At 36.4% G+C, this 27100-nt stretch overlaps 1 protein-coding gene across 1 annotated transcript; it reads left to right on the top strand.

Moving 5' to 3' along the window:
* Nucleotides 1-8718, top strand: LOC104084515 (uncharacterized). The gene is made up of 3 exons (XM_009588401.4): nucleotides 1-220; nucleotides 7468-7673; nucleotides 8206-8718. Exons 1-3 carry the CDS (start codon nucleotides 119-121, stop codon nucleotides 8468-8470), a joined length of 573 nt encoding a protein of 190 aa, XP_009586696.1. The 5' UTR covers nucleotides 1-118; the 3' UTR covers nucleotides 8471-8718.
* Nucleotides 8719-27100: the final 18382 nt, after the last annotated feature.

Raw genomic sequence — 27100 nt, 5'->3', positions numbered from 1 at the left:
CTGCTCAAAAAGTACTCACTCAAAACACACACACTGTCACACTAACAACACACAGTGAGTTGAGTTAACACACTCTTCAGTGAAGTAAAGCCCTAAATCGAAGAAGCTTCTAGAGAAAATGGCGGAAGGCAAAGGATCTTCGCTTGTTCATCTAGTCGTAATAGTACTCAGCTTAACCGCTTTCGGTTTCTCCATTGCCGCCGAACGTCGTCGCAGCACTGTAAATTACTTTCCTCTTTGTGTGTGTGTGTGTGTAGGTTTATTTTATATCTGTGTATATATGTAGCTCCTGAGTATATATTGAGCTTAAACTTCGCTAGATCCAGTGCGAATTGTGTATTTTGTGTAATTGTATTTGTGTTACTGATCAGTTGCTTCTGTATGATCTGAAATGCTGCATTTGTTAGCTCGGCTCTTATTCTTTTTGAAAATTTTTAATTCGTTTTGTGAAGTGTTGTGTGTGTGAAAGACTGTAATGGAATTTGTGGTTATGTTTTACGGTGGGCTGTAGCAATGCTGTTTCTATGCTTACCTGATTTTTCAGTTTGGTTAATGTTCGCTATAGAATTGAGTAGTGATGCTTATTGATTAAAGTTTGCTGTGTATATCCTTTGGTGAAAACTTGAAGGATTTGAAAATGAGAAGAAATTTACTATAATTATTGATATTGTAAAATTATAGGATGTAATTAAGGGGTCGTTTGGTACAAAGGTGGGATAAACCAGGATATCTCATGGCATTAGCTTCGCATCCCATCACTTTACTGTAAAATTTATCCCGGGATTAGCTAATACTTATAACCAAATATGGGATAAGTACAATCCCAAATTCTATCATGGGATTATTATCCTTATCCCTTATATCAAATGATTTCTAAGAATCTAATTTCTATTCACTTGCGGTGTAAAATATTTTTACACAATCTGGTAACTTAGATGGTAGATGTTGGTAACTCTAGTTAATAGTAGCATCCAATTGATAACCTACAATGAAATGGTAAGTAACTTGCTATAACAAGTTAAATTAGGCTGGTGGTTTAAAAAAATCATTATAGTGTATGAAACTTAAATTCTATATTAAACTTGTCACTAACTTACTAAGATCAAGATGCTAGGTGTATAATGGGAAGAATGAATATAGTCTATGAAAAGTTTGAAGAATTTTATCAGAAGTCGATAACTTGTCATTCGTAATATATTATAATTGGGTGAATAAAAAGTAATACTGTAATTTCTGAGTCAGAGGATCATGTTTCATAGCAGCCAATTTTACCAGTAGCTACGGCCTACGATCTGTTGAAATTGATTAACAAATGGTGCCTATGGATAGTATAAAATAATTGATTTATAATTTCTTAAAGATTTGCAGTTTATTCGGAATGATTCCTCCTTGTCCTTTGGTTGTGCTTCATTACTGAATTATGTCTTACCAAAATGTTTATTCTATATTATCTGATACAAAGGTGAGACATCCCTTCTCATAGAACTGAACTTGATTTCAAAATCATCAATTTCTAGAAGGACAATTGAACTAATCCACTGCCAAATATAACAATCTAACACTGGATATGAACCTAGATAATTGTTTTCAAGACTGATAATAACTTTTACATCCAAAACGTAATTATCTATTTGATAGAAATGGTAACTTTGAACTAACACATCTAATGTTTGAGGATCTTTAGGAGCAAAGATAAGACAACTTCTGTAGTATAATACCAGGGAAACCCTTATTCTGATCCCAAACGTATTATAGAGGGGTTCTTTTTCGATTCACAATCCGTACTTTACTTTCCTTATGAGCTCAATATAACTAGCTATTATACATGTGTTAGGATCATTGCAAAAAACAGTAGTACTCTCACATTCTGCCAACTGGCTGCTAATATGTCACGACCCCAAACTTAGTCTGTCGTGATGGCACCTAACGTGGTACTAGGCAAGCCGACACCTTAAAATATTTCCAACACATTTAAGTGAAAAATGAAATGACACAAGTTTAAATAATTAAAGCTTTCATAAACTGGATAGAAAGTCAAAACTCAATACGAAAGTCCCCAAAACCAGTGTGTCCCTGAGTACATGAGCGTCTATACAACACGAGTTTGAAAATATTGTCTATGAACAACTGAAACTAAATACATAAAGCTGAAAGATAGGGAGGGAGAGTCAAGGTCTGCGAACGCCGGACAGCTACCTCGAAATCTCCGAATAATCAAGCTGCTCGGATAATCAACACCCACCGTGACCGGTAACACCTGGATCTGCACACGAAGTGCAAGGTGTAGCGTGAGTACAACCAACTCAGTAAGTAACAACTAACAAAACTAACTATTGGACTGAAAGTAGTGACGAGCTCAGCCGGTACAATTCAATATAAAATTAACAGTACAGAAATGTAGGCATGTTTTCAGGTTCAATTGATAAAACTCAATACAAGTAAAATAGATCAACTTTGAATGATATGAGGGATACGACATTTCTATATCCACATGCCACTATACATACTGTATGTGGTACACTACAATGGATGCCTCGCATACTCACACTTTCAGAGTACTCAATCACTTGGTACAGTACGGGGCAGATCTAGCTTAGGGAAGATCCATCCCTCAATATAAATGTATAGAGCAACTCCATGCCCAGGGAACTCTATCCCAAATGTGAATATATAAGGCAACTCCATGCCCAGGGAACTCCATCCCAAATATAATATCCACCGCGCTCACTGTGGGGGTGCAGACTCCGGAGGGGCTCCTTCATCCCAAGCTCTATAATAAGCCAGGTCCAGGCATAAATAAATAAAAACATGTTGTGGCGTGCAGCCCGATCCCTTAATATCCTCACAATCAGGCCCTCGGCCTTACTCAGTCATCATTCCTTCCAGTCTCTCGGGCTCTCAATAATCATGATAAACATCCCCAACAACGATGATATAATGCATCAATAGAGAACAACATAGGCTGAGATATAATATGCGAGTAAAAACTGTGACCGAGTGCAGAGTGGCAATTTAACAGATAATTCAACATGGAACACGACCTCTAGGGTCCCTACAATATCAACACATAGCCTAAGCATGATTTCTAGCATGATTTGCAGATCAATTTCTATAACACATGGAGAATATACGGATAACAATAAATTATTCAGCTATACAGTTTCATGGGATTGACCGAGTCACAATTACTATGGTGCACGCCCACACGCCCGTCACCTAGTATGTGCGTCACCTCAACACCAATCACATGACACAAAATTTGGGGTTTCATACCCTTAGAACCCAAGTTTACAATTGTTACCTACCTCAAACCGTGCAAATCCCTACTCCAACACGCCCTTGGCTCGCGAATCGACCTCCAAATGCCTCAAATCTAGCCACAAATAGTTCGATACAACCAACACGGGCTAAAGGAATCAGTTCCATAAGAAAATAGTAAGTTATTAATCAAAAATCAAAAAGTCGACTCAAAAGCCGCCCCCGCGCCCACGACTCGGAATCCAATAAAAGTCACAAAATCCGGAAGCCCATTCAATCACGAGTCCAACCATACCAAATTTACCAAAATGCAACCCTAAATCGACACCAAATCCCCAATTTAAACTCTTTAAATCCCTAGCTTCAACTCCCAAAATTACACCTAAAAATCACACAATTTAGGTGGGGAATTCAATATGGGAAACAAAATTATTGAATAAATTTAATCACAAGTGACTTACCTCAAGAAACCCCTCGAAAATCCTCTCAAAATCGCCCAATCCCGAGCTTGAAACGTCCAAAATGAAGAAAATCTCGGAAACCATTGAATTTAAACACTGCCCAGTGCTTTCGCACTTTCGTGCCAAATATCCGCACCTGCAGAATCGCTTTTGCGATAGAATTTCCGTTTCTACGGAAGCCACTTAAGTCCACAGGGCCCGTGCATGCGCTCCAGGTTCCGCACCTGCGGATAGGGCTGCTTATCGGGCGGATTGGGCGGTTAATTACTCTTTACGGTTTGGCTTAACGGTTATCGGCTTTTAAATGTATTAATCCGCTAGCCACCCGATAAGATATCGGGCGGATTGGTAACGGTTTAGCTCTTATCGGGCGGTTATTGGGCGGTTTATCGGCCTAATTCAATCTATATTGCGTTCATTAATTGTTTGTTGACCGCCTAGCATACAAATTCAAAATAGAAAATTACACATTGAATCCATACATACATGTCTGTTAACGCCTACATAAGAATGATGTAGTGTGTCATGTATTGTAGAGTGAAAAAAGTTGTGGCACAACACTATTGTTCTTCTATTAAACATAGACAGCAGACATTAGTTTTAAAAAAACAAAAGCAGAGGTGAACCATAGACAGCAGCTTAAACAATCTTGTTTTAGGGTGGGAGAATAAGCTAAGTTAAGCCAAGCCTGGGATCTTCTGATGCATAGTACGTAAAGGTTCTGATTATTTAGGAATAAGGCGTTAGAACTTAGAGATGGAGTACTGGAAGAAGTGGAAAGGTTTTTGATATTTAATATATATATATATATATATATATATATATATATATATATATATATATGGAAGAAGTGGAAGGGTTTTTGATATTTAATATATATATATATTCTTAACGGGTTAACGGATTATCCGTTAAGAAAATTGAATAATCCGCCACCAAACCGATAAGCCGTTAATAAAAAAAATTCAATCAGTTCCCCGTCCGTTAAGCCGTTAAACCGAGACCAATAAGCCATTAAGCTTCGGTTTCGGTTCGGTTTTCGGTTTCGGTTCGGTTTTGAACACCCCTACCTGCGGAAGCGCTTCTGCAGCCTATGTTCCGCTTTTGCGAAGATAACCTACGACCCCCTCAGTGTTTTAAAAAGCGACGAAGCGATCGCTTTAAGCGAGAAGCGACGCGAAGCGATGGCTGCTCGCTTTTCCATGCCTGAGGCGACTCGACCTCACGAAGCGCTCGCTTCAGTCAAAAAAGCGCGAAGCGACCTTGAAGCGAGAAGCGTAGAATCGCTCGCTTCTGTTCAGAGGGGTCTGTTTTTTTAAAAGAAAAAGTTTGGGTCTGTTTTTTTATTATACAAAATAGACCCCTAAGACCAAAGTGAAGACCATTTCTTTCTTCTTCCCAAAATCAATTGTTGTTGAGTGCTACTAGGGTTCGAGTCGCTAGAGACCTCCAATCCTCCAGGTAATTTTTCTTTTTTTTTTCTTCTTTTTTCTTCTTTTTTTTTCTTCTTCTTCTTCTTCTCTTTTTTTTCTTTCTTCTTTCTTCTTCTTGTTCCCGTCCACGCGTCTGCTCACAGCTAGGGCAGGCACGATTTGTTTTTTCTTTTTATTCTTTTTATTTAGTATTTTAGCGTTTATTTATTAATTTGTATGTGTATTTCAATTTATAAAGTTAATTATTATATATATATATATATATATTATATTGAACTTTTTGATTATTTATATTGTGTCTTTGCAAGGTTTACATTATGTTTTATAAGAATTGCGCTTCACTTCAATGAAGCGTGCGCTTCGCTTTGCGCTTTGTTTTTTAAGCGAGGCGAGCCCCTGTCGCTTTTTTGCGCTTCTCGCTCTCACCCCCTACTCCGCATCTGCGGAGCCTTGCTTGCACCTGCGGGCTTGCAGATACAGATGACCCCTCGCACCTGCGTCCTACCCCAGCCCAGCCCAGCTCCGCACCTGTGCAACATCAGCCGCACCTGCGGCCAAGACCCTCGCCGGCTTCAGCAATGGTCTAAGTCCCATTTTGGATCCGTTAACCATCTGAAATCACCCCGAGGCTCTCGTGACCTCAACCAAATATACCAACAAGTTTCAAAACACGATACGAACTTAGTCGAACCCCCAAATCACATCAAACAATATCAAAAACATGAATCACATCGCAATTCAAGCCTATTGAAACTAAGAATTCCAACTTCTACAAACGACACCGAAACCTATTAAATTACGCCCGATTGATCTCAAATTTTGCACACAAGTCACAAATGACACTACGAACCTATTACAACTCCAGGAACTCCATTCCGAGCCCGGTATCCACAAAGTCCACTCTCGGTCAAATCTCTAAATTTTCAACTTTCGCCATTTCAAGCCTAATTCAACTACAGGCCTCCAAATCATAATCCGGACACGCTCCTAAGTCCAAAATCACCCAACGGAGCTAACAAAACCATCAAAACTCCATTCCGGAGTCGTTTACACATAAGTCGACATCCGGTCAACCTTTTCAACTTAAGCTTTCGACCTTGAGACTAAGTGTATCAATTCATTCCGAAACCTCTCCGGACCCGAACCAACTACCCGGCAAGTCACATAGCAGCTATAAAGCACATAACGAGCAGTAAATGGGGGAACGGAGCTACAACTCTCAAAACGACCGGTCGGGTCGTTACATAATACAAATAATGCGGAACTTGACGTTGAGCCCGTAGTTTGAGTTAAGGGTATGGAAATGGATTTGGAAGAAGTTGGAGGTTTGGGAGAAACGTTTCCACTAGGTGTTCCCCTTTTCCAGCTTGCCTGAGGTGTATGGGACGATTTCTTGTGTTGACTTGTCTAGCAAGAGTCTACAATTTGTAAAATGAAAATTCAGTTATGGAAAAACTAATGCTCTCTGTTTCTTGCTAGTTAAAAATGAAGACATCTGGATGTATCACTAGTGAGTAGAGTTATGATCCTTCTGTTTTTAGAATAGAAAGAGAAAAGATGGATGAAGCCTCTGGAATTATTTTATATAATGAGAACTTGGAAATAATATTTAAACAAGGGTGTTTTGGAAATTATATGAGCAGAAAGATGTTGACTTAGTGAGGGAGTCTATGCATGCATGATAGTCACAACACAGTATTTTGATGACTGTCAATCCATCTATAATATTTCAGCTCATTATATGACCTTAGAAGGTGTTGCCAATAGAAAAGGCAGAAAAGGAAACAATGAAATTATAAGGTGTCAAACCCCAAATAATTTCCTGGTTCAAAATTAGGAAAGGTAGACTGATGTCATAGTCTAGTTCCCTTACTTTTGGCGGAAAAGTTAATTAAACTCGGTAATTGTATGAAGAAATTTTTTTTAGGAGCTTCAAGTAGGTAATTGAGCTGTGATGAGAAAACTCAAATAAATCAAACTTTGCAGTCTTATAGGTTTGGATGACTAGGCACTGAGACAGGCTGTTATGGCAGTTAACTCCAGTGGCGAAGCCAGGAAATTCATTTTGAACACCCTTTGCCAGTGGGCTATGCAAGGGTGTTCAAAGTCTATTTTTATTCAATAACAAGTAATATTTTACCTTATACGTAGTATAATTTTTTGGCGAAGAGTGGTCAGTTGACCACCTTTGGGCCAACATAGCTTCGCCCGTGGTTAACTCTGACAGACTGATGACTTAAACTACCAATCATTTTTTTGAATAGTACTTTGATATAACCAGCTCATTAGCTGTGTAATTTGGTTCCTTTTGACAGGGTACTCTGCATGATGATAAAGTTACAAATCGTACATATTGTGTTTACACCTCAGATGTTGCCACGGGATATGGAGTAGGTGCTTTCCTGTTTCTTCTTTCAGGCGAGGCATTGCTTATGGGAGTGACAAAATGCATGTGCTTTGGAAGACCTTTATCTCCTGGTACAAATCGTGCATGGGCCATTATATACTTCATATCGTCATGGTACGAGTCTCATCATTGCTCTCCTTTACCTCTATTAAGTAGAAATAAAAGTCCCACTACATTATTTTGGTCATCCAGTCAACAATCAGCATCGAACTATATTCTGTTGGCATCTAGATATGCATGGTTCTATCCATGATATGTTGTTATGTTTTGAAAAGGAAACTTAATCAGATCACATGTTTGTTATTCCGGGGGAAAAAAATTTCCAATATCTGAACTCTTGTCTCAAATTAGAGTGCTTAATGGTGGATAACCATTAAACTATTGCGCTCTTTGCATTTGTCGTTATTCTTTTACGCTCTGGGTTGTTATCAAGTTATTGCAACACCATCTTGCAAATAATTTCTGCCATTTTATACGTAATGCTGATGATACGTTCCGAACTGCATCTTTTGTGGGTGATCTCTCCATGATATATTAGCAGTATCCTGAGAGTTAACTATTTTTCATGTTACTATATCTGAAGACATCTTAAAAGGATTCGTCTTGTGTATTTGCGAAGGTGTACTAAATATTTATACATCTGCAGGCTGACATTTCTGGTTGCAGAAGCATGTCTCGTTGCTGGAGCAAAGAAAAATGCTTACCACACCAAGTATCGGGATATGATCTTAGCAGAGAACTTTTCTTGTGAAACACTAAGAAAAGGTGTCTTTATCGCAGGGGCAGTCTTTACAGTTGCAACCATGATCCTCAATGTGTATTACTACATGTACTTCACGAAGGCTACTACTCAGCCAGCTCATAAGACAAATCGTTCTAGCTCGAATGTTGGGATGACTGGTTATGCATAAATTTTGCAGAAGAAACTAGCTAGGCACTCTATATTACCTCCATCATGGCACTATATTTGTATAATGAACTACATAAGTTCGTATATGATAAGAAATCAGGTTATCGTTCAGTGATTGGGTATTTACAAAGTGATAGATTAGATAGATAATAGAAAAACTTTCATGTCTGGTGAAGAAATTTGAACCTTTCTCTTGTGGCAAAGGTAATGCAATGTGGATTTGCAGTTATGGAGCAATATTCACTTTTAGATGCTAGTGTTTCCTACCTTTGAAATTTGTGTGTAAATCATATATACTTGGTCTGTCCTGTCTTATCTGCATTGGGCGAGTGGAAGTGAGACCCCAATTAGTAGAAAAAACCTACAACCGCTTGGGGTTATCTGCACTTGGAATTTAATTTAGTAAATGTAAAACTAAACATTGTTGTCACAAGAGTTGCAATAAACTTTTTAGAACCTTAAGTATGCTGCCCGAATTTATAGCTAGACGACTAAAGAATTAGTTTCACTTTGAAATGTTATTAAAAGAACTTTTGAATTAACTGAAATGCCACATAAAAAAAGGAACGCACCTACAAATTTTCGTGGCGTGTATAGAAGAGAAATTATGTGTCAAATAAAATAGAGAAGGTAGGTACTTCCTACCATCAAATCAGAGTTAAATGCTAAGGTACTATAGCTGTCAATATGGATCGGACTGGGTAACCTAGTTCGGTCCACGTGTACTTTGGCAATTTACGGGCTAGGTTAGGCTAGCCAACCATTTTGATTTTGATGGGCCTTAAAATGTTCGGCACACCCTAACCTGAAATTCATGCACAAATACCCGAATTTAGTTATATATGCCTGAAGTTCAACCTTTGTCCTCCAATTTTTGCCAATAGTCATATGCCTTTAGATAAAAATGTCGGAATTTTGGTCTTGGCAAGCCAAACTTCATATACGTATGTTCGAAGTTTACTTACACAATCAATATGCCAAACTTCAGACAAAATTTATAACTTCATATGCGGATTTTTACAACTTCAGTCATGTATGTCTGAAGTTATTTCCGATATAGCCAGACCTATAATTTATGAATTTAGGTTATGGTTTAAGTAGCGCCCCAAAATCGGCTATATGTGCACTCCTCCCTCTCTCTTTTGTTTTTTCCTTTTGTATGTGAGTTAAATTTTGTTATTTTTTTGTTTTTATTTTCAAGAATAGTATGAATAAGTCGTACATAGCGGTAGCTTACTGTACCGGGCCGTCTTTTTTTATGAACAGGTGGTAGAATAATGTGAGCCTTAATGAGGAATGAGAGGAGCAGGGTTTGTAAATGCAGTGGCAGGGGGGAGGATGTCGTCGGTCTGAGACAACAAGGACGGCATTCAAACAGAAAAGGACTACTTCTATAATCAATGATCAACATGAATTCCCTTTATGAAGACAGTCTGTCATGAAAATGAAATTATCAAATCTTTGACAAAGCTCTAGCTTGAATTAATCATATGTTTACAGAGATAAATAGAAGAAAATGTTACTAATTTTCTGGTAACACAACAAACAATATACTCAGTGTAATCTCTCAAATGTGGTTTGGGGAGGATAGTGTATACGCAGATTTTACCTCTACCTTGTATAGGTAAAGAGATTATTTCTGATAAACACTTCGCTCAAGAAAACTAATTTTTTAATAATATTTTATCATTTTATGTGAAAATGATTGTATAACAAACCATATATTTGGACACTTTTCCAACTTGATTATAGGTTAGAAATGAATTTTACATAGTCAATATATTTTTAGGATCTATATGTTTTGTTAAAATAATTTTCTCAATAACAAGGTTAATGAAGCGAATATTGCACAAACAAAAAGTCGGAAAGACTATAGAGAAGTTCAAGCGCCTTGAATAAAAACATTAGAAGAATATGTGTATATAAATATTTTGGTATAATAATTGTGTCCTATCTTAGAATTTATATTTGGTTGGTGTATGTACCTTAAACTTATAACAACCAATTTATTTTGTATTTACCTCATAGAGTCTTAATTATTTCATTCTGTTTCACCCACCTCTTTGTATTCGAATAGTACAATCAAATAAATCTAGTTCAAATGATAAAAAATTGACGCGTTGGCTAAATGTACAAAGTTAATTATTAATCCCACTAAATTTACTGGCAAATTGATGCTGGATTTTCTGGTTTATAAATTATTCAGTGGTCAACCTTAAAATAGTAGTATATCTTTTAGAACTATATGGTTTCAACTTAAAAGGACAAAAAGAAAAAGTAAAGAAAACCATTTGTGAACAACGGAAGATACAGTCGCATTCACCACTTATATATTGCTCAACAAATTATATATACAATTGAAAATTATAAAAAATATATATATTTATCACCAAGTCTGCCCATAGTAGAGTAGCTATTAGTACAATACTACAAGGAAAAACCATCAAATTTGATTTTGTACTAAAATTGAGCAACCTCAATTTTTTGTTTTGTTTAAACTCTTGGTGTAATATTTACATTCACCGCTATGAAAAAATATTATATTTGTCCTTTGATCCTAACGAAGTTTTAATTTGACGGTAATTTTAGACCATAGTCAAAAGTTAACGAGTAAATTTAATTTTTTTTTTCTCTCAAAGAATTGAGACATGTGAAGTCCATCAATTTCAAGATGAAACTCCGTGAGTAATAAATACAAATACGAGAGACGATTTGCTAAACGCAGGATAAATGACCCCAAAATTTAACAAATGGTAAAGTAGATTAATTTCGATAGTACAAGAACAAATTTGTACAACAACAATAACAAATTTGTACAATAACAATAACGTACCTATTCTAATTCGACAAGTGACGTCCAGAGAAGATAATGTGTATATAAACCTTACCCTACCTTTTCCAATAAGTATTATGTATCTAATGGTTTTAAGATCTTGAGTGCACATCAATTTGAAAACTATTTTATATAAAGTTCTAAGTTCAGAAGACCAAGTTGCCTTTTGGTTTGGTTACAAAAATTAAGAAAGGAATGTCACATTCCAAACATTTATTAAAATCCTTTTACCAAATGCCAGCCCAAACCTCATCATAGACAATCAATTGGCCATATCCTCTTTTCATTTAAAGAGTCATAATCTAATTTTGTCCCTTTCTAAATATTAAAAAGTATAACAAGTCCCATATCCCTATTCATGAGAAAGAGAAAGAGGAAAAAGGCAAGATGAAAATGGCCAAAAAGGAAATAAAATTACTAGTAAATGCCAAGAAGAAAAGGGTAAAATGTTTAATAAAAGACAGTCCCAGAGGTTTAATGTGATGTTAGAAAAAGGGCCAAAAATTGAATAGTAAAAGACACAGAGAGAAGAACAAATCTAAGGTACAAACTTAAAAGGGGTTTAACTTTATTCACATCCAGAAGATCAGAAATGCTTTTTTAAAAACTGGGAACTTTGATTTGTTATATTCTCTTACTTTTTTTAATTTTGCAGATTCAGAGACACATCCAAACAAAAGGCACTTTTCTTTAGTCCCTTTTTTGGGGGACAAATCCGACAATATGAAAAAGTTTTGGGCTACTTTTATCAATGTTTTCTCATAGTTCAAACTCTGATGAAAAGGGGTGATTGTTCCAATACACTGCCACGTGAAATCTTTTACACATTGGCTAATTAAGCCTAAATATAAAAATTTATTAAATATATATAAATTATTAATTTAAAATTCAATAATTTAAAAGAACTACAATTTTGAATTCATAAACTTTAAATTATAGTTTGACCTTAATGTCTAATTATTAATTTTTGTTGACTAATTTTGCTCTTGCATGTCGTCCAAATATTAATTGAGGGACCTATGTGCTTGAATTTTGAAGATTTGTCTGACCGTACAAAATAAACTTCTACTTCCTTCGTTTTGATTTATATAAATATATTTCTTTTTTAATCCGTGCCAAAAAGAATGACTATTTTTTTTATTTGAAAATAATTTACCTTTATCCAATGATTTATAGCCACACAAAATATATGTGCCTCATTTTATACCACAAGTTCAAAAGTCTTCACTTTTTTCATAAATTCCGTGCCCGGTCAAATAGGTTCACATAAATTGAAACGGAGGGAATATTTTTTTTTTCTTTTATTAATTTTTCTTTTGGGAAAATTCTAACAGTGTGTAGTCTTGTGAATGTTCATGGATTTGACAATTCCTCGAGCAGGTCGCTCCAACCAGTCAACTATTGCATTTTCTTTCCTTTTGAAAAGAAGAAAGACAAGCTTTTGAAAAGGAGTTTAATATTTTTAGATTATATCCTATCACCTAAAAGATTATTATATATAATTATTTAGAAAAAGTAAAATTAGAAATATGAATGATAAAATAAATTATTTTTTATAAAATATTAAAATACACTGATAATATAATTTTTTTTATGTATCTGTATGTGTAAGTTAAATTATTTTCTAACCGGTTATAGTAGGGTGGATTAATTATCGTATTTTACTCTTTAAATATCTGTATTTTCGTATTTTACTATTGTGTAAGTTAAATTATTTTCAACTGGAAGTAAAGAGTATTTATTGTCGTATTTTACTCTTTCCCTTCAGAATTCTGAATTTGGCTTCGACAAGAACCCTAAAATGTTGTGGCATATATATGTCTCGATTTTTATATCCTCCGAAGAAAGAATAAAGGAGATGACAAACGAGAATTATTTAAGTAGCAAAAGCATGTATATAGAATGCAATCCACAGAAAACTCTAGTTGAATATAGATGAAAAATTGCTAAATGTATGTATATAAATTAATCTCAATATTAAACGAGATTTGGTAGAGTCACCGACCTGGTTTTCGTGGTTTAGGTAAATGGAATATTAGCAACCTTTTTAGCTTAAATTCAATTATGATTGATAAAAAATTCCAATGGGCCAATGGCTTCATCAAATGGCTCGACGAATGTAAGTAAAAAATGTATAAAAATCAAAGTGAATTAAATTATATTGGAATGTCGGAATGAACAACTTCCGAGTTTACAGTGTCTTTCTGTGAAAAATCGAGAAATTATCCCTCAACAAACCAGTTTTTTATTTTATTTTTAAAATACATAAATTTGGTTCACTAGAAAAAAAAAAATTATAAACATTCCTTTTTAAATTTCTTTAGTTCATGTATGGGCATCAAAGTCGAGTCGTTAGCGTTGCCAAGAATAAGTTCTCAATTATGCAAAATTGAGCCAAGTCGCAATTGTCCTAATACTGTATATTTTCTAATATGTAAGCTTAAAATGAAAAAAACTTACCATTTGCTAATTAAGAATTAATATTAAGCTTAAAGTTTTTTAGGTTCGAATGATTTATTTGGGTTTCTCTTGGAAACATATACTGAATCCAAGTACACTGGTAAACCACACCATATAGCTACTTGATTCTTTAAATTGAAGTAAAAAACGAACAATTGGTATTAATATTTCAATTAGGGTTCACAAGTTCACTTAATAAGCATCAAAGCTAGCAATTTGATAAATTACATGCATAGTTTTAGGGTCGTACGAACTAAGTGAGCAGTCTTCTGTTTACAACGTATATCTCAATAAAAGTAATTTGATAAATTACATGCATAGTTTTTAAAATTTTAATTTAGAACGTTAAACAACAAAATTCTTTGTTAACACAGTAGCGAGATTCCCGGTCAATTTAACCTACCAAAATACGTCCTCATGTTTTTGCAAATCTCTGTCTTTAAATATAAGTACTTTTTTAATCCAAGTGTACTTTTTATCTTAAGCTCATTAATAATTGAAGTTTTCAGTAATTAGGCAGCATCATCTTTCATTCTCAAGTGATAATTAATATGCATAGCACCGACATTCAATTCTTCATATATTAATATGCATTTTGCGGTCAGACCTAACAATTCCATAATGTTTTAACAAAGTTCAAAAACTCAATCATGAGTAGGAAATATAAGTACTCGATCTCATATTTCTCTCTCTAAGTACTCGATCTCATATATATATATATATATATAGTAAAAGTTTACATTGCGAGTATATATAAATCAAATCCTTTATTTAATTCTTAAATGACTGATAATGTAAAAATTATCATAAGTGATCGGGGTGAAGTACACAAATAACCCTCAAAGTGGATGGTTTGAATATTTGTCCCCGCCTATCCAATGATAGAACTTCAAGTTTAACAAGTGTTACCCCTTGCTTGGTCCATAATAAAAGTTCAAGTTTAACAAGAGTTGTCCCTTGCTTGTTCCATGGACGATACTTTTGACTTTTTCCTTTGAAATTCTGCACATAAAACAAGAGCGGATCAAAAGTTGTAGATCACCCAAAAAAGTGTTATATTTCTGTAATTTTTGGTGTATATTACTCCATATATTCCAGTTCATGTTATACTATTTTGTTATTAGTCTATTTCAAATTCAATAAATATTGATTTGATCGTATTATTGAGAAATATTTTAATATTTTAAATTTTTTATTTTTATTCTTAATGATAAGCTTGTATGGTAACATAAATATTATGTCAAATATAAGATTATAAGTTTCAAAAGTCTTATGGCCGAACAAACATTATGACTTGTTTAACTATAACTTTTAAGAAACCTCTTTTTTTCTTAAATTGTGTATCGAGTCAAATTATATCACATAAATTAAAACCGAACGAGTAGCTCTTTTTTAGATTTTTACAGATGTTCGATAATCACATTGACGCTCGACTTTTAATTCACACAGCATAAGACCCTTTAAAGGAGAAAGTATTCTCTATCAGTATTTTCTCATTGCGAAAACTCAAAGGCAAGAACTCTAGTTAGGGGTAGTAAAGTTCTATCCATCTCATCTAGTGGTGGTAGTAGTTAAACTTTCAATTTTTTCTTCAAAAGACATTTTTAAATTCCAACAACAACCTCATACAAGAACATACCCACTGCTAGTTTTGCTGTATTCTTTCGTAAATGGGCCCTACTACTCTTTATATGACTACTACCCCAGTCCCCTCGCCCCCTCCCCCCCACACCATTTTCTTTCTTTGTTTCTGTGTCTCTATTTCTTTATGTATACAAAACACTAAGCCGTCAACTCATACTTGAGTAGTTGAAAATAACACACTTAAACACAACACACCTCTTATTTTCTACATAAAAAAGAGAGAATATTGAGAGATAAAGAGACACCATTCTGCTCAAAAGGCTCAAAATTCTGAAAAACAAAGAAACTTTGTACATTTGGTTTCTTCTTTATGTGGGTGTTTTTGCCTTACTGGCCATGTCATTTTCCGGCAGAAATAGTAGAACCAAAAACACCATGTATTATGCTTCTTCTCTTGTGTTTATGCTTATAATTATCTCGAATTTGGTTCATAGCGGACAATTTTTTGTTGGGGCAATACGGATATTTCCTGAAAATACAGTGGCAGAAGTAGAACAAAATTCCAACAACAAGAAGAATCAAACGGAGCTGTTTCAAAAGTATTTCGCTGATCTCAACAACAGTACGAGAAATGGAAATGGGACTTTATTACAAGACAGCAAAAGAAGAGTACCAAGTTGTCCAGATCCTCTTCATAACAAGTAGAGATCAATTTTCTCTCTGAATTTTTAGGTTCTTGAATTTTTTGTCTTTTTTCTTGTTATTATCCAAAATACCCACGTTTTTCTCAAACCTATAGTGATGATAGTAGTTCTTTTTTGTGGTGAATTAATTGGGTAAAACCGTGGGTATTTTGGTACTTTGAAAGTGCCTAGCTAGCTATTGTCTTTTGCCTTAAAAAGATCAAGAGAATCATTCTGTATATATAAAGCTGAGATTTTGATGAAATTTATAGTTCATTTTATAGTGAGATTTTATTTTTATTGCTTACATCATACTGCAATGCCATCTTAATTTTTTACCTGCTCCATTCTGTTTTAGAAACAAATTTACTCAAACTTTCTTTAATTATTTCTAAACTCAATAATTCAAGCCAATAATGAAACTAGTAATAATAGAAGAATAGAAAACAAATGGCATCTAACCCATTGTCCTTTCCCTTCTTGACAAAGATAGGATGAAGAAAGCTTGTGGGTAGGGTGGGGGGAGGGGAAAAAATAAAGAAAAACATTCAATATTTATACAATCAGGTAACTTAATCGTCAGTTATAAATAAATATCTTGATAATTATTAATTAGTAATGTGATAAAAATGATAACTAACCTGCTATTATAAATTATAATTAATTTATTGTAAAAAATCTGGAGTTAAGTTATATACACTGCAAGATTTTTTACACCATTATGTCGCATTTACCTATTATAGCCGATAAAACTTATTTTATTTTCAAGATTATCAGATCTCATATTTTAAGGATTGTTATTCAGCAGAATATCCTTTGTATGACGTGATAGTTAACTTTTTTTTTTTTGATAATGTAAATTTTCTTTTATATTAACGATATATATAATTTAAATTCAAAAATCTTTACTTGTTGATGTATATAAGTTAAATTTGTGTTAAAAAGTTTAAAACGTTGAAATTAAATATGAATATAGGACAAAAGTAATATCTACTTGTAGCTATCAGTGTCTTCGAAGATTGAAATCTTATAGAAATCAAGAAACAATAATTTACACCTTTTGTGATTGTTCAGAGATCAGTTTGCAATTTTTGGCATTTCTTAAAATTGTTAGCTGTTGTTCACAAATAGCAAAAATTGCATCCTTTTGATGTAGCAATACGTACCCACAGTTTTACCAGAAGAGGTAAATCTAGATTTTGTTTACTGCTGCTTTTCTATTCTTCCAAAGATCTTTTAGCCAAATTACAGAGTGTCCTATGTAAAATAAAGAGTAAAGTCCGGTGCACAAAGTATTCTTTATTCACACACGATCCGGGAAAGGGTCATATCTTCAAGGAATACTGTTATGTTGATAGCTTACTCTAATACAAACATTATTCGTTGTTTCTAATGCTTGAACCTACAATCTATAGATTATACAAAAACAACTTTACCGTTACTCGAACTCGTGACTCATAGGTCACCTATGTGAAAGTCCTATGTGATTGAAAATATTTCATAGTTTATTGAGTCACCACAATATCTATTTTGATTGATGGGTTATTTTACTTATGTTTGGTTGACTCTTAGAAGGTTGATTTTACACTATATATCAGATCCTAATGCCTTATCATATTGACGGTAAAACAAGATATGCAAATCTATTGTGATTGAGATGGGCTTTCTTATGTTTTCTTTGAAGTTATTTCTTGGCTGGTAACTATGTTGTAAGTTGTAACTTCAAAATAGACCTTTTGCGTAGTGAAGTATCAAAGGGCTTGATATTGCTTGAAATTGGATGTGGGGGTCCGTTTATTTTTGATTTCTTTGATAATCGGGAAATCCCCAAAGGCATGTCGCTCATGGTTCAAAACTCGGTGAATAATAAGTTTGTATCTTTACCAAAGTCTCCTCCCGTATTTTTGGTTCTTTTTCATTTTAGCAATTTAAAATTGTGTTTTTATTTTTGAAAGAAATTTCTCTCCACCTCTCACCTATTGCTATATTTGTTTCTCAAGGTTTAATTCATACTAACTAGCTGTATTTTTTTATTAGTAAATAAGCGTATATATTTATAATGCTATCTTAGAGTTGACTGTCGGGGAGATCTAAAATCTAGAACATCTAAATTACATATAGTTCCAGCTATTATTTGCTGTATATGTTTTTTCTTTCTATTTTCATCTTCTTAAATAATTTGCTTTATTGAGGGATCTTAGTCAAAGACCAGTCTCACTATAGGGTTGACCAAATGCTTGATATAATATAGGGTCACTTTTTGACCACATCGAGCAAATTGGCACATCCAAGTCAATGAAAAGATGCTGTGCTAAAGCTACTATACTACCTAATCCTGTATTGGACATTGATTTATATAAATATTTATAGCTTGTTTATAGCTCATTTGAAATAATTTGTCAGAATATTGTAATATTTCATAAAAGAATTCTCACTTTTTTTATATATAGTAGTCATAGTATATAGCCGGGGCTTCTACATTATAGAGAGTATATTGTTATTCTACTAATTAGTTCACATTCGATGTCACTAAATAGTAATGAGTGAACTAATACTTCTAACCTCTTCAGTTAAAATTCTAATATTACCAATGCGCATGAGGTGCTGGTAGTAACTCGATGATTTAGGTCTATCTTAGAATGTAATCCTTCTATTTCAACTTATGTGAACCTATTTCCTTTTTAATCTGTGCAAAAAAGAATGATCTCTTTCCTTATTTGAAAATAATTTACCTTTATGCAATGATTTATAGCCATACAAAATATATGTGCCTCATTTTATATCACAAGTTCAAAAATCTTCTCTATTTTCTTAAACTTCGTGCCCACTCAAATGAGTTCACATAAATTGAAACGGAGGGAGTAACTATTAGGAAAAGATCATTTTGAAAAGTCCAAGAGTATAAAACTTCTCCAAGGAGTTCAACCAAATATGTTGTTTGTCTTACGAGTTGCATTTTGAGATTGAAATATGTTAGTTGTGCGAACAAAGTCTTACATTGGTAGCTGAAAAGATTGAGAATTTACATATAGGGTATATGGATATGTTAACAAACTGTGTGGGCTTGGTCCAAAGCGGACAGTATCACGCAATGTTAAAAAAATCTTCGTCTGGTTGAGCCCAACAACTGGTATCAGAGCCTAGTTCAACAGAACGATTATGCAATGACAGAGTGATGACGCGGTGCTCGTTTTACTTTCCCTTAAGAGCTCAGAGATGCTCAATAACAAGAAGAAGCTAGTTGTGTGATTCGGTTTCCATAATACTCTAACGATCTCGATGACACATAGTGAATGTCGAAAATTGACTAGTAAATTCGAAAATTAACCCGTGGATCGTGGTAGTGGGCCACATGGAACTTAGTTCAAGGGAAATATTGTTAATTGTACGAACAAAGTCCCATATTGGTAGCTAAAAAGTTTCAAATCCTACATTTATACAAAGTGTAGAGATTTCTTAATGGTATAAGACCTTTTGGGGAAAGTCGTGCCAGCGTGGCCCAAAACAAACAATATTAGATTATATTAAGAGTAACTTCGATCTGATTGAGCCATCAAAAACCAAATGAGCCAAAAAAAAAAAATCATTAAGAAGAGGATGAAAAGAGAAGGGACTGTGATGGAGAATCAGGCTTGATACTTTTTGTTTTTGGTTTCTCATCCGATGTTCGATATCTGAATTGGAGCCCGACTATATCCGGATTCGCATAGGATTGGGCCCTATTCGGAGAATAGCACTCCCTACCAAGGGTTTTTCCATACCCAGGGCTCGAACTCGAGACCTCTAGTTAAGGGAGGTCAGCAATAGTTCCATCCACCGTACCACATCTTTTTGGTGGTTAGGCTTGATACTTCATTCCTCTCTTTTAGCTCTTTGCCTTTTTTCTTATTTTAGTTCGAACTTTAGGGAATTGAAATGTGATGGTTAATGCTAGAAAACCAAGCAAAGGATCTTAAACAGTTATGCTGAGAAAATTGATCATCGGAAGTAGCATGTTAGTGATTCCATACAACAGTTAAAAATAGGTTGTCTTAATATAACACAATTTTTTTCATATGCTACGTATATAGGCTGTATACGGTGGAAACTAATTTCGACCTTCGTACGACTGATCGAGATGAGAATATAATAGACCGAAGAAAGTCGTCATAATATCGAGATGGGATCCGAAGAAGGCACAAACGAGCTTCGAGTTTCAGGGACAGGTCAAATACCGAGCTCGAAGACGTTATCGAGCTCGGGTCCAAATCGAACTATGATTAGAAGTGATGGAATTGGGCTTAAGGGCCAGAGGCCAACCAATACTGGGCTATTACTGGGCTCTGATTCAACATCGAGCTCGAACCCACATCGAGCTCTAAACCTGGAAACCGACAGATACCGACTCCGGTCAAGATCGAGGTCATAGACAAGAGCCGTTACAATCGCACTAAGGGAGAGAATCTCTGAGAGAATTAAGGAAAAACTGATTTATCATGGGTTCTCCACTATATATTTTTAACTATATCTAAAGTAGGATCCCTCTACTATAAGTGGGATGACTATATTTCTGTAAAGATCAAGTTTTGCATACATTGTAACTCAGATATTATACACTCCCATATTAAAGAATTATCCTTTTTAGCTTTATAGATTGACTTATCCTGCTTAACCCATAAATCATCCCCTTTTCAACTTTGTTTATTTTTCATCTTTTATAGTCAATATTCGATATTTCTATTCACTTTTACGATTTGTGTCAAGTTATACCGCATACCTTTAGAACTACGTACAAATTCAACTCTATCCGTCTTTTGAGTAAACAGTTTGGCGCCCACCGTGAGGCTAAGGATAATAGTAATTATTTGATACGAATCTGCAAAAAACATCATTTTACGCTTGTTTTCGGAAGTATCTTTGATTTCGGATTAGCGACGACGAGCTCTCAATTAAATGGCCTTACTTATCGACAACGAAGCTGGCCTTCAAGGTGAGAACAACAACTTGATGCCCCGGGCCAAAAGGCCACTTGTCGACACCGTTGGAGCTCGAGTCGAAGTACCATTAAACGTTAATTCGCATATGGCCATTGAGACAAACCAACATTCTAAACCCAAAAATAGCATTCATGGTGGTACTCGATCCGCAGCTCGAGACACCCATAACGTTGAGGAAAACGGAATCAGCTTACGTATGATTTTTGAAATGTTGCAAGCTCAACAAGTAGCGATAGCTTAGTTGCAGAGTCAAACCCAGATACAGAGCAGGCCGGAGCCCAGTCCACCCCGAGAAGTCACCCACAGAACGGAGCGTGCTATAGTAAGGTCAAATGAGCAAGAATCGGGGACTAATCCCAAAATTACTAAGATGTTCGAAGAACTTACCAAACGAATAGAGTCAGGAGAAAGGAGGATCGAAGCAAACGATAAAAAAATAGAAATATATAACTCCAGGGTTGATCAGATCCTGGGGGCGCCACCAATGTTGGAAGGGTTGGATTCCAAAATATTCGTGCAAAAGCCCTTTTCACCAAGTGCAGCTCCAAAACCGATCCCCTGAAAATTCTGCCCGAGATTCCTAAATATAATGGAACGACCAACCCCAACGAATACGTCACCTCTTACACATGTGCCATCAAGGGTAACGATTTAGAAGACGATGAAATCAAATCTGTGCTATTGAAAAAAATCGGAGAGACCCTATCGAAAGGAGCAATGATTTGGTATCACAACCTACCACCAAACTCCATCGACTTTATCGCCATGTTAGCTGACTCTTTCGTGAAGGCACACGCAGGATCTATAAAGGTCGCAACGAGGAAATCAAACATTTTCAAGGTAAGACAAAGGGATAATGAAATGGTGAGAGAATTCGTGTCCCGATTTCAAATGGAACGCATGGAATTGCCACCGGTCATAGATGATTGGGTCGTTCAAGATTTCACCCAAGGATTGAACGAGGGGAGTTCGGTAGCATCACGTCTGCTGAAATAAAACTTGATCGAATACCCAGCTATAACTTGAGCAAATGTGCACAACCGATCTCAATCGAAGATCCGGGTCAAGGACGACCAATTAGGAGCCCCTTCCGGTTCGATACATCCAAACAGGTCAATAGTTAAAAACCAGAGGAACATCGCTAGGTATTCAAGGTCGAACAGAGACCGATATCAACCATATACCGCAGATCGAATGAACAATGGTTCAGAACGCAATTTCGCCCGGAACAATCGAAGAAGTGATCAAGGACATAATTCTCAGGGACTTATGAGCAAATGTGGTTTTGCAAGTATGTCGATCCCACAGAAGCACCTCGGTTATCCGAATATAACTTTAGCATCGATGCATCGGACATTGTGTCGGCAATCGGAAGGATCAAAGATACTAGGTAGCCCAGACCGTTACAAATCGATCCTTCCCAAAGAAACCCGAATTTGATGTGCAAGTATCATGGCACGCATGGTCACAAGACCGAAGATTATAGGAAATTAAGGGAAGAGGTAGCCCGTCTATTCAATGAGGGCCACCTTCGAGAGTTCCTCAGCGATTGAGCCAAGAATAATTCAGAGAAAGGGACGCCAACAGGAAAAATGAACAAGAGGAACCCCAACATGTCATTTATATGATCGTCGGTGGGGTCGACATTCCACAAGGACCCATATTCAAATGCACTAAGTTATCAATCACTAGGGAAAAATGAGCCCGAGATTATGTGCCTGAAGGCACGTTATCATTCAACAACGAAGAAGTAGAAGGCATTTCTCATCCCCATAATGACGCTCTAGTAATTTCTATCTTATTAAATAAAATTCAAGTTTAGCGTGTTTTAGTGGATCTAGGCAGCTCGGAGAATATCATCCGATCAAGGGTCATGGAGCAGCTCGGCATACAAAATAAAATCGTGTCCGCAGCTTAGGTCTTAAACGGCTTTAATATGGCCAGTGAAACAAATAAATGGGAGATTACTTTATCGGTAAACGTGGCTGGAACCATTCAAGCTACCAAGTTTCACGTAATCGAGGGTGACATGAGGTATAATGTCCTGCTGGGAAGGCCTTGGATCCATAATATGAGGGCAGTCCCTCCGACTCTTCACCAAGTGATGAAATTCCTAACGTCGGACGGTGTAAAAACAGTATACGGGGAGCAACATGTTGCAAAGAAAATGTTTGCGGTCAAAGAGGTAACACCGATATCAACACTACCAACCTCGGAAAGGTTGAACATCGAAGGTAAACATAAAGTCAAATAGCAATCACAGCCACCAGCTTCGACCGAATCGAGGAAGCAGGAGGTAGAAGAAGAAGAGGAGGATTTTTTAACCCCTCGAACTTTTATCGTTTCCGAAGATTTTGACGCCACCAAATCAACGGTCGAAGAGCTGGAGCAGGTTATATTGATCGAGTACCTGCCCGAGCGAAAGGTATACCTGGGAACGGGATTAACCCCCGAAATCAGGAAAAAGCTTATTCAATTTCTTATTGATAACATAGATTGTTTTGCTTGGTCCCATTTAGACATAACAGGGATCCCACCGGATATAATGATGCATCGGCTAAGTCTGGACCCTAGGTTCAAACCGGTGAAGCAAAAGAGAAGACCCAAGTTTGAGGTAAAGCACACTTTCATAAAGAACGAGATAACTAAACTTCATAAAATAGGGTCCATTCGGGAAGTGAAATATTCCGAATGGTTAGTCAATGTTGTTGTAGTCCCTAAAAAGGGAACAAACTTAGAATATGTGTAAATTATGAGGATCTAAACAAGGCATTCCCCAAAGATTCTTTTCTGCTGCCTAACATTGATCGCATGATCGATGCCACAGCCGGCCACAAGATCTTTACTTTTTTCGATGCCTATTCCGGGTATAATCAAATCCAAATGAACCCGGAGGACCAAGAAAACACTTCATTTATCACTAAGTATGAAACATATTGTTATAATATAGTGCCTTTCGAGCTAAAAAATGTAGGAACTACTTACCAACGCCTAGTAAATAAAATTTTCGAGGAACAAATAGGTTAATTAATGGAAGTTTATATTGATGACATGCTAGTTAAGTTCCTGCGCGCAGAGGACCATTTGGCTCATTTGCAGGAAACGTTCGATATTTTAAGGAAATACAACATGAAGGTCAACCCCGAGAAATGTGCTTTCGGGGTCGGTTCAGACAAAGTTTCTTGGCTTCATGGTATCAAATCGGGGGATCGAGATCAACCCTGATAAAATCAAGGCCATCAAAGACATCACCATCATAGACAGTGTAAAAGCCGTGCAGAGGCTTACCGGAAGGATAGCTACCTTAGGTCGATTCATTTCGAAGTCATCGGATCAAAGCCACCGATATTTCTCTCTACTAAAAAAAAGAACGATTTCGCCCGGACCCCGGAATGCCAACAAGCATTAGAGGAATTGAAGCGATACCTATCGAGCCCACCGCTGCTTCACACTCCGAAGGCAGGCGAGAAACTTTACTTGTGCGTGGCGGTATCGGAAATAGGGATAAGTGGTTTCCTAGTTCGAGAAGAGCAAAGTATGCAATATCCCATTTATTATATAAGTCGAACCTTAGGGGAAGCAGAAACTAGATATCCACACTTAGAGAAATTGGCATTTGCACTGATAAACGCCTCTAGAAAGTTAAGACCATACTTTCAATGTCACCCCATATGCATATTAACCACTTACCCACTTTGTAATATTTTGCACAAGCCCGAACTATCAGGCCGATTGGCTAAATGGGTCGTCGAACTCAATGGGTACGATATTGAATATCAACCCCAGACGGCCATCAAGTCTCAAATTTTAGCGCACTCCGTGGCCAATTTCACGCCAACCCTCGTACCTGATGTTGAAAAGGAACTCTTGTTGAAATCAGGTGAATCATCGGGGATATGGACCCTTTTCACAGACGGGGCTTCGAAAGTGAAGGGGTCCGGGCTAGGCATCGTTTTAAAACCGCCGACGGGTAGCACTATTAAAAAATCTATCAAAACTACTAGGTTGACTAATGACTAGGCCGAGTATGAGGCCATGATTGCAAGTCTCGAGCTAGCCAAAAGCTTGGGAGCAGAAGTCATTGAAGCCAAGTGTGACTCTTTACTGGTGGTAAATCAAGTAAATAAAACCTTCGAAGTTCGAGAGGATAAAATGCAAAGGTATTTGGACAAACAACAGGTAACTTTGCACCGTTTCAAAGAATGGACTTTACGGCATGTACCTCGAGAGCAAAACAGTGAGGCTGATACACTTGCAAATTGGGGGTCATCGGTCGAGGAAGATAAGATCAGCTCGGGGACTGTCGTTCAACTCTCGAGATCCGTGATCGAGAAAGGTCATGCCGAGATAAACTCTACAAGCTTAACCTGGGATTGGAGGAATAAGTATATTGAATACTTGGAGAAAGGAAAGCTCCCATCGGACCCTAAAAATTCGAGGGCCCTACGAACCAAAGCTGCTCGATACACATTGGCTGCAGATGGAACATTATACCGAAGGATATTTGATGGACCATTGGCAGTATGCTTTTGACCAGGAGACGCCGACTACATCCTACGTGAGATTCACGAGGGCACTTGTGGAAATCATTCCGGTGCCGATTCATTAGTCCAAAAAATAATCCGAGCAGGATATTATTGGATCCATATGGACAAAGATGCAAAAGAGTTTGTTCGAAAATATGATAAATGTCAAAGGTTTGCACCGATGATCCATCAGCCCGGAGAGCAACTTCACTCAATCCTATCCCCAGGGCCATTCATGAAATGGGGAATGAAAATCGTCGGCCCTCTATCGTCGGCCCCAGGTAAAACAAAGTTCAATTTTTATAATTGACTATTTCTCTAAATGGGTTGAAGCACAGGCATTCGAGAAAGTAAGAGAGAAAGGGGTTATAGACTTCATCTGGGATCTTATCGTATGTCGATTTGGGATACTCGCCGAAATAGTATGTGACAATGGAAAATAATTTATCTGCAGCAAAGTGAATAAATTCCTCGAAGACCACAAAATAAAAAAGGATATTATCAAAACCGTATTACCCTAGTGGGAACAGACAGGCCGAATCGACGAACAAGACTATCATTCAAAACCTAAAGAAAAGGTTGAACGATGCTAAGGGAAAATGGAGAGAAATTCTGTCCGAAGTTCTTTGGGCATATCGAACAACATCAAAATCCAGTACGGGGGCAACCCCGTTCTCCTTAGTATATGGCTTTGAAGCCTTGATTCCAGTCGAAGTCGGGGAACCTAGTGCCAGGTTTTGATATACAACAGAAGAGTCAAATCACAAGGCTATGAATACTAGCCTCGAATTATTGGATGAAAAATGAGAAGCCACTCTCGTCCAATTGGCCGCCCAAAAGCAGCGGAACGAAAGATACTATAATCGAAGAACCAATCTTTGCCATTTTAAAATCGTGAACTTAGTTCTAAGAAAAGTCACCCTCGGCACCCGAAATCCAAATGAAGGAAAACTGGGTCCAAACTGGCATGGACCGTATCAGGTACTCGAAATCATCGGTAAAGGATCCTACCAGCTCGGTATTATAAACAGCAAACAACTACCAAGCAATTGGAACGTATCGCACCTAAAATGATACTACTGCTAAGGTACGGCCCTCCCATGTTAGTTTATATTTTGAAACTAACCCTTGCAAGAGTTTGATCAGGAACAAGGATGGATTATTCAACACGATGCCTTAAGTCCGTAAGCACGCATTGCACTCTTTTTCCCTTAGATCGATTTTATCCCAAATGGGTTTTTCGGCAAGGTTTTTAATGAGGTAACCATTGATCGTGCTAACTTAGAACAATTCAAAAGTATCTGAGGCCTCTTTACAATCAACCTTAAATACTGGGGGGCATACCCTCGAATATATCAAGTTCGTTCGAAGCAAGAAAGTTACTTCATGACAACAAGGTTTCGATAGGAAAATTTGTAAGAGCCAAATGGTCAAAACGAACCACGTTCATGTAGTTTTCTCGATTCATGGTACAGAATATAAACACATGTATAATGACATAAAGAGAATTTTTTACTGATATCTCATATTTTAGAATCCATACCCTATTTCGAGTTCGAGCAAGTACTC

Source organism: Nicotiana tomentosiformis, chromosome 10, assembly GCF_000390325.3.
Source record: "Nicotiana tomentosiformis chromosome 10, ASM39032v3, whole genome shotgun sequence".
In the NCBI taxonomy this organism is placed as follows: domain Eukaryota; kingdom Viridiplantae; phylum Streptophyta; class Magnoliopsida; order Solanales; family Solanaceae; genus Nicotiana; species Nicotiana tomentosiformis.
Note: the sequence above shows the minus strand (reverse complement) of the source record. Positions and strands in the feature narration are given on the sequence as shown.

Coding starts and splice junctions, on each gene's coding strand:
- LOC104084515 (XM_009588401.4), top strand. CDS start 119: ATGGCGGAAGGCAAAGGATCTTCGCTTGTTCATCTAGTCGTAATAGTA. Junction 221..7,467: donor CCGAACGTCGTCGCAGCACT/GTAAATTACTTT, acceptor TCCTTTTGACAG/GGTACTCTGCATGATGATAA. Junction 7,674..8,205: donor ATATACTTCATATCGTCATG/GTACGAGTCTCA, acceptor ATACATCTGCAG/GCTGACATTTCTGGTTGCAG.